This window comes from Lolium perenne, chromosome 2 (assembly GCF_019359855.2).
Source record: "Lolium perenne isolate Kyuss_39 chromosome 2, Kyuss_2.0, whole genome shotgun sequence".
NCBI classification, from domain to species: domain Eukaryota; kingdom Viridiplantae; phylum Streptophyta; class Magnoliopsida; order Poales; family Poaceae; genus Lolium; species Lolium perenne.
The window spans coordinates 215,487,303-215,499,330 of NC_067245.2; the positions used below are offsets into that span (position 1 = coordinate 215,487,303).

Here is a 12,028-nt window from a genome sequence, read left to right on the forward strand (position 1 = left end):
AATTCTTTACTAGTCCTATTTGACTCCTAACGTTTGGTCCCATTTACTAGGTTCCAACCTAAGGTCAAAGCTTTTGCTCTGATACCAACTGTGGTGACCCTGCATACCACTGCATGTTGTAGTATGCCAGTCGTTGATATAACATTCACGAAGTACCATTCCGCAAATATTACATCCCTCAGAGTAGTACAACAGAACATAGCAGGTCCATAACTCATTCACATATTATTACAATTAACATACACATGTCGTCTCGGAGCTCCTCTTGGGTCCTAAGAGGAATACTCCTGGGTTCGAGGCGAACCCAACTTAGTTTACAATATAAGAGTCTCATTAAGTGATACATTTATTTCCTCGAGCAGCTAAGTATTAAGAGTTCGTGCTGCTCGGCTACAACTACTACTAGGTTCTTCTAGGCTTGATCTCCACCGGAAGCCTCCCCGGTTCCGTAGACTATGAGATAGTCTACGCCTTCTACACCTCCTGAGAGGTCTGGTTCCTCGTAGCCGATGATCTCGGCTCCTTCATTGTTGTCGTAGTCCTCCTCCAGACGATTCAGACAATCTAAGCATGGGATTTAAGAGTGGTATGAGTACGAGCGTACTCAACAAGTTCATTATAGATAAGAGGTGTTTAATGCACTAACTACGATATTAGACCAGAAAGTCTAATACCAATGCAAGTTTTGATAAACATTTCTTCAAGAGATTGCTTTTATTTCAAAGAGCTATGTCCGTCAGCCTTCACCGGTTTACTAGAACTTCATGGAGCTCCTTTCCGGCCGCGTTCGCGATTCCTCATCCCGGAACGAGGGAGTGACAGTCACGATTCTTTACACTCTGCAGAGGTGTGTTGCTTTACCCATAAGAGATCTTAACCTTGGTGCCAACCGGGCAGCTTTCCCGTCCACACTTCCTTTGGTGTGAGGCCTGGTATAAGGTCTAGCCAATCATGTTCCTCCGCTACCTCGAACACCCACCCTTTGTTGCATGCCCCGACCCTGGGCCCACGCCGGTCCCATTATTCCCGTAATTTCAGGATGGACCCCGACCACGACGACAGTGCTGGGCTCTACCATACACTCCTACGCCGGTAGCTGCAACCCATCATAGACCGCATTACCGTGGGGAATTAGAATGGGATCCCCACCCTCCGGTTGTTCCGCAAGACACAACTGCTACGGCAAGCAATGCTTTACCGTGGGGAATTAGAATGGGATCCCCACCCTCCGGTTGTTCCGCCAGACACAACTGCTACGGTAAGCGCATCCGTTGATGAACGAGAGGTGGAAACACTTTTGACTACTCCGTCCCACTCCGGATCTTATGGTTAACACGGGTATTACGACACAAGAATCACTGGCGACATTTGTTGTTTAATCCTAGATGGATATAAACCCGTGCAATGGAACCTCCACCATATCAACACAATCCATGGTTCCATTGCCCACCACATAGTCATATTCATAGTTATGAAAGTAGTGATTTTGATTTTTGTGCAATAGTGATAACCATAATACTTTGCAAGTAATTTGATAAAAATACTCAAATGACATGAGCAAGTGATGAACTTGCCTGAACACTGCAAAGTTTTGCAGTTGGAAGGTGTGGACTGACCCTTGTCCTCTGTCTCTGAAAAATAGCATCATTGTCCGATAAGGGCAATGGTTAAAGAAGCAATTATGCATGATTCCAGTTTTAGGGTTTGTTCCCCCCTTCCGGTGTCGTTATATTTCATGTAAGAGGTTGATACTAAGAATAATTTGGGGATACTTGATTTAAAGTAAAATACAATCTTGAAATGTTGTCAAGGTGTTTTTAAAGTCCAATTGCATTGATGGACTTATTTTCATTACTGAAAATAATATGTGTGATTTAAATCATTATTTAAATCCTTAAAATAGGACTTATTCTTAATTGTCTTCAAAAATTCTCTTTGATATTTTATTTAAATAGAGAATTTTATGCTGATCCTTTTTCATATTTTTAAGTTATTTTTAAGAGCTTTTAATAATTTTCTATTGAATTTCAAAGTTTCATGTTTTTATTGAATTGTGAAAAGTCCTTTTTGCCCCTGGGCCCACCTGTCAGGTTGGCCCAGTGGGTTGGGCTAAACCAGCTCGGGTCCAACCGACCCGAGCGGTCGCTCACTCGCCCACCACCTCGCGCCGCCTCGACCTAACCCTAATCCCCAATCTCGCTCTGGCGACCTGCGTCGCCCGCATCGTCGCCGGCCGATTCCGGCGATCCCCGGCCGCCATGGCTCTCGCCATGGGGCGCATCTGCACCGCCACGCGACGGCGCACCAGATCCACGGCATCGATCTGGTTCTTAGCCGCCCCTTCGCTGATCCCCCTCTCGTTTGTCCGCACAGTGGTGCGGAGCTCACCGGCGCCTCGGGCGTGATGGCGCCGCCGGCCTTCGCCGCCGTGGTGCGGAGCGCTGCGGCGCTAGTCGGCCCGGCATGGCCTGGCCAGGTGCCGCCGTGCCTTCGGCGCACGCCGCCGTGGCCGCCACGGCCACGCCTGCCGTCTGCTCGCTCCAGGTACATGCGCCGCCTCTCTATTACCCTCTGTGCTTGTTCTTCCTTCTCTTCTATGTGCTCTGGCCATGGCTTTCCTCCTTGTGGAGGTCTGCCATGCTGTTGCTGCTGCTCTGCTGCACTCAGCTCGCTGTGTGTGCGTATGTTGCTCTGCTGCTGCCTTGATGCTTATCTTTCTTTGTCTTTGTTCATGCGGCTCTCGCTCTAGCTAATGCTTGTCTTTGCTAAGCCTATGCTCATATTCATGCGAGTTCTTCTTCTCGTGCCGCCTCTATCGCTCATGAGCAAGCTGTGATGCTCATGGCTTGCCATGTTGCTCCAGCTATTGTTGCTGTTACTGGATAACCATGTGTAGCCTTGGTTCTTGCCCCTGGCTTGATTGTTGTGATTAATCCTTGCATATTTGCAAGTGCCAGTGCCTCTGGGCTAGTTCATTGTGTTCAAATTCATGATTATGCTCAATTGAGCATTACTGTTGGCTTATCAGTGTGATTCAGTGATGAATTGATATGTGCTTTTCTTGTGTATTATGATCCATTGGTTCATCAAGCCTTTGATGTGCTTCTGGATACAATCATAAAGTCATTAATTCAGTTATCTAATTATTCAGTTATGACTTGGTTGGATTTCTTCAGTAGCTGGTTAATTCCTGTTGTGGTACTAGGCTATGGCAATCTGTAGCAAGAGCTAGCAAGCTCTGATGATCATCTGATTATCATTTGCTTGATAGTTGACTGCTGTGTTCCTTTCTGTGGCTCTCTGAGGCTCCCTCTGTGCTGTGTATGCATCACACAGGCTTGGCCTGATGTGTGTTATTGCTTGCTTAAGCATCAATTGATGCCTGCCATGATCCATTTGATCATTTGCAAGACCCTGGTGCATCAATTGCTTGTCTGTTTCATTTATCTGTTTATCCTTGCTTGATTAGATGGATAAATGATGTGAACTGTGATTCAGTGATGATCATTTCAATGAATTTGTTAGGGCTAGCTGGATTCCAACCACTGGTTGGGTACCCTAGCCCACTACTGAACCTTTCTGGTGATGATGTGGTGGTTCTAAGTGTTGGCTGTGGGTTGAGGTAGCCACAGCGTCTTGTGATCTTGTCAAGGGTAGCTCCCCCTTTCTATGGCTTGCTGTGTATGGACAAATGCTTTCTGGCTGATCATGTTTGACTGCCAGAAGCCTTTTGATGTTGACAATACTGGTAGAAACTTGTATTTCTACCATTCTGATGGTGTAGCTAGACTGTTAGGTGCTTGGTGACTTGGAATGGCTAATTAGGATCAAATCCATGATGGATTTCTCTGGTTGTGTCACTGTGTGACACAACCAGTGTTCCCTTGGTTGTTTTCCTTCTAGCCTTTGCTTTATTTACTGGCACCAAATGGTTTTGCAACCAAGTGATGATACATCCAGGGTTTCCTACCCTTATTTGATTCTGTGATGCATGTGTATGCTTATTGATGAGCAAAGCATGTGTTTGCTCAGGTTCTTTTGTGTATACCTCACTCCAGCTCCTAGAAAATGAGTGTTGGTGTAGAGGATTGCTTCTGTGTTGTTCTTGTGGTTGATTTACTTGCCCTGCTCCTCCTGGTGAACTTGATGCCTCTTGGTTATGTGATGTGGTGATTATGGTATAGGTGAAACAGCTCTAGCTGTTCACCTGTTCTTGCTGTTCTTGGTGTGCTTACCCTTGTGGAGTTGTCGGTATGAACAGCTAGGGTTTGGCTCAAAAAAGGGTTATATATGCCTCTCCCTTGCTCTCTCCGGTCGACGGCAGTGGTGATTTCAGTTGGTGACTCCTCCCAAGGTGCTTTGGTGTCTTTGTTTAGCATGCACACATGCACTGTAAGCTGCCTGTGTGTGTGTGCACGCCTGATGCTTTGCACTTGGATGTGTGAGGATCAGCTCGGCAGAGCTGAACCATATCCTCTCATTTCCATTATTCTTCTAACCTGCCAAGTGGCAATGCCACTTGGCATAATTCTTGTCTTGCTTTGTTGTGTGCAGGGAATCAAGAATATAATCAAGTGAAGATGAAGATCATCAGATCCAAGCATCTTATGAAACTAGACTTGTAATTTAGGATAGGTCACTGATTGTAATCTTCTTTTTCTTATTTGAGCAATTCTTGTAATGTGTTGTATTATTCATTTATTTCTCTTATGAATATTGTAATGACAATGTAAATTGTGTGATGATCAATAAAGCTCAAAGTTTTCCCTAATGAGCTTTACTTTATTTTAATTGCTCATTTTGTTTATTATTTATAATTTACTTAATGAATTTCCTCACAATTCATTATTTAGGGTAATAATTTAATGTTTGAATTTGAAATTCAAATTCAACTTTGGTTTGAATTCAATCATACAACTTAATTTAGAATTCAATCATGCAACTTAAGTTTGATGCAAACTCTCCCCTCTCTTCTCAAAACCCTAAACTAGTTAAGTGAGATGCAAGTTTGTCGCACTCTCGAAACCCTAACCCTGTAAGGTGTCGAGAGAGAAACTTGTCCCCCTTTGATGCAGTTTTTGTTTAAAAGCGCGAAATTTCCCCAGAATTTACCATGCAATGCACATCCCTTTCTAAAATCTACCCCTCGATCGTCTCTAAACCTGGGATATTACAGTTTTTCCCTCGCGAGGGTTTACTATCAAGAGGAACCTTATACAAAGATAAAATTGTAGCAACTAGGAAGCATTACGGCTAGGCATGGTGAGTTGTACTCCATCAACCAGGATCTTCACTGTTCCCCCACATAGACCCCCTCCCCCACGGGCAGAGCCCTTGCTGCCACCACCTCGTCACCCTCCTCTCCGTCAACCTCTCTCCTGCAGTTGTTGGCGCGCGCCTGGGAAAAGACCGGGGTTGTTGGTGGCGGCGGGCTTCTCTCCTTCATCGTGCGTGAGGAGGCAGCAATGGATCGGCGACATTGCATCGCTAGCCGGTGGCAGGATTGGTCGTTGAACTGTGATGTGGGATTTAGGGCGGGATCTGGGCTAGCGGCACCGGACGAGAGGTTGATCTGCGGCCTGACGCCCCTGGCTGCGGTTACCACCATGTCGAAGGTCAGCGGCGGTCGGGTGGGTTCTCTGGTGACGCAGATGGCGGCAGGGCCACCCCTGATTGCTGCCAATCCAGATCCTTTGGCAGCGCGGTCGAGAGTGGCGATGGCCGGCAAGCCTGGTGCCCCTCCCTCCCCCCCGGTGGCACTCCTCTCCATCATGGCTGTTAGCATTGGCCCCGGTGATGGGAGTTGGCAGCGGCCTCATCAATGATTTGGTGGTCTGTGATTGCTTCCTCCTCTGCCGAAGGTGGTCAGCCGGCTGTCCCGATGGTGATTGGGGTGGCGTATCCTCCGGTGAAAATCATGCTACGACTACGCTCTGAGCAGGCGAGAGCACCGTTCCCTTGTTGAATGCGTCGTCACTGCGGTCTGCTTCCATTTCACTCAAGTTGCTTCCGAGGAAAACCATAGATCCAAGTATCCCGGATCGGAGAATGGTAGCGTAGCTGGCGTTGCTCTCCCTCTTGAGGGCATTGGGAGTAACTGCCGGATGGTGGTGCTAGGAGGCCTGCCAGGGGCTATGCGGAACTCTACCTTGAAGATGAACTAGTGGTTGATGGAGGTGACACCTTCTGAAGCGAGAGCATGAAGCGCTTGTGGATGGTCTGCTACACCGGTTGTGTCTTTCTGTTTCGCCATAGGTGACTCGGCGATGTCCGCGGTGCTTTTTAGCTTATGTGATGTTTGTTTGTGTTTTTAGGGCCTATGCCCCGACGATATGTTTCTTCACCCATTATCGTGTTTGTAAGTGTTGTGTGGTGGTTTTGGGTTTTACGATGTAACTTTCGTGAGATCTCTGTTCAATAAAATCTAAATAAAACCGTATGCATCGCTTTAATGAAGATGCCAGGGCTCCATTCCCCTTTTCGAAAAATAACCAGAACCTTCTCTTGTGTTGAAACCTGACTTGTTTTAAGAGAAAACTCTCTTGTGTGCATTTTATTTTGACTGGACTGGAAAACAAAAATTCGGAAGTACAGAGTGCCAACACAGACATGTACTACTTATAAAGAGTTTGAGTTATGTACATCTGCTGCAGCCGGGGTTTCACTCCCCATTTCGAAAAAATAAAAAAAACTGCATGATTGCACGGACGGTAACCATTTTAAAAGAAGAAGCAGATGTGAAGAGCCGAGAAAGTGAGAAACAGAGGGCCGGAGAAGTGTATGTATGCGGCGATGCGCGAGTGGTAGCGCGAGCGAGCACCTTCCATGCAGCCTTCTTCCCGACGGCAAGACCTAGGATTGGGAGGCGTCGGAAACTAAGCCCATGCGTTATTTCTTTGACAAAGATCAATTCCGGTTACATTGCGCGCTGATTGAATGTGCTTGTACCCTTGGTTCAGCGGAGATCAAAGCCAAAAATTAATACCATGTACTGGGATGTTTTCAGTTGGTTGAGGTGGTAGGCAGCGTAGTCGACAGTGAACTTCTTCCAGCCAAATGTTCATTTTTAAAGCTACTCCGCTCCAGAGTTCAATAGATGTTGCATGAATGTGTTCCCCTGAAGGCCGCAACCGAGTGTTTTCACGCTCAAAGTATTAGGCGTTTTTAATAGTGATATTAACTTTACTTGTGACTCAAACGTCGATAAACGACAATGCCATTAGAACTCCTTGCTTCTAGTTTCTCGTGTACCCATTTTTGATAAAACACAGAGAAAAGGCCCTGCTTCAAATTAGTAGAGATCACATAAGTTTTACATAGGTTAAAACAGAGCACACATACAAAGTACTTAAGATATTAAATACTAGGCTGAGAACAAAAACAGTCCAGGTGCCATGTCACCTGGAACCGGAACCAACCTGTCGAATGCAACCAAATTTCATGGTGTAAAAAATGGCACAACTTTTACTAAATGGTTTAATTAGCATGAAAAATTCCAAAATAGGATAGTTATCGCCAAAATTATAAATACTGGAATTACTCTTTTTCACTTCACTCAAACACAGGGCTCTTTTACGGTAGGGACGGAGGAGCGTCAGCCGTCCAACAACACATATCCGAGCGCTTAGATTGAATAATACTTGTCCGGCAAACGACTAGTATTATTCCACCGAAGTGCAAAATAGCTATATTTCTGCTCACAGGAGGGTACTTTCGGGAGTTCCAGAAAAGAAGAGAACTTCGGGAGATCGAAATTTGTACTAGCGCGGCACTCACGGCGACCAGACTGCACAAGCAGCTGAAGGTGGACGCGACACCCAATGATGGTGATGCATCCCGTCGCTTGGCCGCGCATGCGCATGCGCATGCGCCGCGGGGCGATTTACACAAAAATAACCCTTTTCTGAAACTATAGTACAGACTGACCCTTTGGACAAACTATTTCACTCATCTAACCTTTTTTTGTGGCGCCTATGCGAGCGGCGCCACACTTCACTGTGTGGTGCCCATGCGATGGGCGCCACATATCTTGCCTACGTGGCGTGCATGCGCGTGCGTGGGCTACAGCTGCCAACGTGGAAGCATGTGTGGCGCCCTTGCCATGGGCGCCACACTACTCTTTATAAATAAACGTTGTCTAGAGTTGACAGGACATAATGGTAGCTCAGCTGGTTGAAGTCTTTGGTGTAAATCTGTAGGTCTTGAGTTCAAATTTCCAAAATACTTTATTTTATTTTTACTTTTTTAAAATTGTGCTAGACATTGTAGTATGTCCTAAAATATAGAACCCAGCTCCGTATTATTTTTAAAACTTTTTATCATTTTTTAAATCATTGTAGGAGTCCAAAATGAAACATACTGCCTCCTATTTGTTTTAATTGATACGCATGTACATAGCGTGGCCGATCTACTTATTAGAGAAATAAACACAAGCTAAACCATTGCTATTAGTTTATCATAAGATGCACTAGACCATGAAAGTGCGCGTTGCTGCGCCCGTCCCAATATTTATAAAAATGATAAATATGATGTTGTGAGAATTAAAAGAATTGAATAGTGAACTATTTTTTTTTGGGTATAATGAGGTAGAACTACCAAGACATGGCTCTAATGTCAATGTATTTTTTTTGCAGGGTATGTGAATGTTTTAGTCTGATTGGATTCCATCATTTTCTAGTTAAGTATGTATTTCATCTCGCTACCTGAAGGGTTAGTGAAGATAATGCCATGTTATGATGTTCAGTTACTACCATCGGTTACATTCTTTAATGAATAGCATTTAATGAATAGCAATCAATTCAGTGGCAAGGTGTAGAAAATATAGCGCTCTGGCTGGCTATTTATAAAGAACATAAGTCACATATCTTCAAGACAATAAGGACAGAGTAGATGGTATAAATACATAAGAGAATCTGTAAAATGTAGAACTCTTGAAGTCTTCACAAAACAAAGCATCATTGTTTAATACATACCATTGGCCAAATATGAAATAAACTCACTAAACTCGAACAACCACTTCTAACCAGTCCTATGTCACCACTCAGTCGGATGCATGTCTTTAAATAGTTGCATCATGAAAAATTTCAATGTCCTTTTCCTTCAAGAGGAACATTACCTGCAAAATATGTGTAAACAATGACCAAACAGATGCAATCTTGCAAATAATGTCAGCTCAGGAACTGAATCAGTTGACACAAAATATTAACACCAAGTCAAATCTGTTATGTATGACACTGTTTTGAAAAGCTCTATACCATGAATATAGGTGAGTTCCCACATGCTTCTGATTAGCTAATGTAGTTGAACATTATTTTTTATATATAAAGATAGCATGAACATACACAAAGATTTTCTAGTATGTTATATCTTTATGATGGAGGCTCAAATGGAGCCTCTATTCCCACATGCTTCTTTCTAGTTAATGTATATATATAAAGATGACAGAAACATACACAAAGATTTTCTAGTATGTTACATATTTATGATGGAGACTCAAATGGAGCCTCTATTCAGTTAGTATACAATAAATTAGTTCTATTAATCTCTAATATTCTCATCTCACTCACGCAAAACAAAATGTAAAGTAGCTGACCGAGGCTGGGTAATGCTTCTTGGATAGACCTTTTACCAACGTTATCATTAGGTTGAGCAAAAAGAGGATATAATATTAGAGTAAGAAATTGACTCACCTATATTAGTCGAGCCATACTAATTTGAACTCCTCTCACCAGACCACGTCATAAGCATGCTTGCTGCAATTAATAGGAAAATTGGACAGTACTGTAGAAGGCTAGGGTTTTGGGTGCAAGCTGAATACATTGATCGGTGCACCTTGGCACGTATATATGATACATGATGCGGGCCTCTACTTCAACTATACAAGAAACTAGGAGGTGGGCCGGTTACATAACGCACACGTACACAATATATTCAACACACACACACACCCCCCCCCCCCCCCCCCCGCAGTCGAAGCGTCGCCAGAGACACAGAGACTGGAACGAAACTCCTCAAAAGTAGAAGTCGGCAATCCCTTGGTCATCACATCGGCAAACTGTTGCGCAGTCGGAACATGAAGAACCCTAGTCTGTCCGAGAGCAACCTGGTCGCGTACGAAGTGAATGTCAAGCTCAATGTGCTTCGTCCGGCGATGATGAACGGGGTTGGCGGAGAGATATATGGCCGAAACATTGTCGCAGTAGACAACTGTAGCGCGGGACACACCGTGATGCAACTCCTGAAGCAGCTGTCGGAGCCATGTGCACTCGGCAACGGCGTTGGCCACAGCTCGGTACTCAGCCTCCGCGCTAGAGCGCGAGACAGTAGGCTGTCGTTTCGATGACCAGGAAACGAGTGACGAACCGAGGTATACGCAGTAGCCAGAGGTAGAGCGCCGAGTGTCGGGGCATCCAGCCCAGTCAGCATCCGAATAGGCCACCATCTCCATAGAGGGGGACGCTGTGAGAGTGAGTCCAAGATGCGTCGTGCCACAGATATAGCGGAGAATCCGTTTGACGAGCGTCCAATGGGAATCACGAGGACCGTGCATATGGAGATACACCTGCTGAACAGCATACTGCAAGTCTGGGCGTGTGAGCGTCAGGTACTGAAGAGCTCCAACCATAGATCGGTAGAACGGAGCATCAGAAGCTGGGGAACCGTCGAGAGCTGAAACCTTGGCCTTCGTGTCCACAGGTGTGGCGACAGGATGACAGTTGAGCATACCGGCGCGCTCAAGTAATTCATGGGCATACTTCTGCTGATGAAGAAAGAAGCCATCAGGAAGCCGAGTGACCTCAATGCCAAGGAAGTAATGAAGAGCTCCCAGATCCTTGATGGCAAACTCGTCACGTAGCCGGAGAGTAAGCTGCTGAAGGAGAGCAGCTGAGGAGGTCGCGAGGATGATGTCGTCAACATACAGGAGCAAGTAGGCAGTCATGTCACCCTGGTGATAGACGAACAACGAGGCATCCGAGCGAGTAACGCAGAAGCCCATAGTCTGCAGAAAGCTGGCGATCCGCTAGTACTAGGCGCGAGGGGCTTGCTTGAGGCCGTAGAGCGACCGAGATAGCAAGCACACATGTCCAGGATGAGAAGCATCGACAAAGCCAGTAGGTTGCTCACAATAGACCTGCCCAGTAAGGTATCCATGAAGAAACGCATTGGAGACATCCATCTGGTGAACTGGCCAGCCACGAGAGACCGCAAGCTGCAGCACGGTGCGAATCGTGCCCGGTTTAACAACCGGAGCAAAGGTCTCGGTGAAGTCGACGCCGGCACACTGACGGAAACCGCGGACCACCCAACGAGCCTTGTAGCGCTCAAGGGTACCATCGGAGTGAGTCTTGTGCCGAAAGACCCACTTGCCACTGATGACATTGGCGCGAGGTGGCCGAGGAACCAGTGTCCAGGTGCGGTTCCGCTGTAGGGCGGCGTACTCCTCCTGCATCGCAGCGAACCAGTGAGGATCCCGAAGAGCTGCCCGTACGGAGACGGGAATCGGAGAGGGCTCGGACGTGGAGGCCGCAAGGAGATACTCGTCGCTAGAGTATCTCAGACTCGGGCGGTGAGTACCGGTCCGAGACCGCGTCGTAGGGGCGACGGTCGGCCCCGGCCGCGCCAGGGGCCGAAGGGGCGCCAGGGGCCGAAGGGGCGGGCGATGCCGAAGGCGGTGCAGCGGCCGCGCCAGGGGCCGAAGGGGTGGGCGACGCCAAGGCGGTGCAGCGGGCGGCGTGTCGGACTCCGAGTCGGAGTCGGACTGTGGGCAGCCTGGCGGCAAGGGGGCGCGACCAGGGAGGGTCGCAACACGTCCCGAGGCGCATGCAGCGCCGAAGCCAGGGGGCGGCCCAAGGCTGGACCGTCCAGAACCGTCCGTGGTGGACGGCGAGGCGAGTACCGGCGGTGAAGGAGTGGCGGCGGGTACCTGCTGAAAAGGAAACTGCATCTCGTCAAAGTAAACGTCTCGCGACGTGAAGACGCGATGGGAGACGGGATCATAGCAGCGATATCCTTTGGTGTTGGGGGGGGG

At 46.9% G+C, this 12,028-nt stretch overlaps 1 protein-coding gene and 1 long non-coding RNA gene across 2 annotated transcripts; both read right to left on the reverse strand.

Annotated features, from left to right (window-relative positions):
* Positions 1–8,917: 8,917 nt before the first annotated feature.
* Positions 8,918–9,768, reverse strand: LOC127330431 (uncharacterized). Its single transcript, XR_007869284.1, has 2 exons — positions 9,690–9,768; positions 8,918–9,115 (listed from the first exon to the last, which is right to left on the reverse strand). It is a non-coding gene; the product is annotated as an uncharacterized lncRNA (long non-coding RNA).
* Positions 9,769–10,082: 314 nt separating this feature from the next.
* LOC127329139 (uncharacterized mitochondrial protein AtMg00810-like) lies at positions 10,083–10,996 on the reverse strand. The gene is made up of 2 exons (XM_051355681.1): positions 10,225–10,996; positions 10,083–10,102 (listed from the first exon to the last, which is right to left on the reverse strand). Exons 1-2 carry the CDS (start codon positions 10,994–10,996, stop codon positions 10,083–10,085), a joined length of 792 nt encoding a protein of 263 aa, XP_051211641.1.
* Between the last annotated feature and the right edge of the window lie 1,032 nt (positions 10,997–12,028).

Bases quoted from the DNA above. Each gene is read 5' to 3' on its own strand.
- LOC127329139 (XM_051355681.1), bottom strand. From the start codon at position 10,996: ATGGGCTTCTGCGTTACTCGCTCGGATGCCTCGTTGTTCGTCTATCAC. The intron at 10,103-10,224 runs GTGTGTCCCGCG...GTACGCGACCAG, and splicing joins GCTTCAGGAGTTGCATCACG to GTTGCTCTCGGACAGACTAG.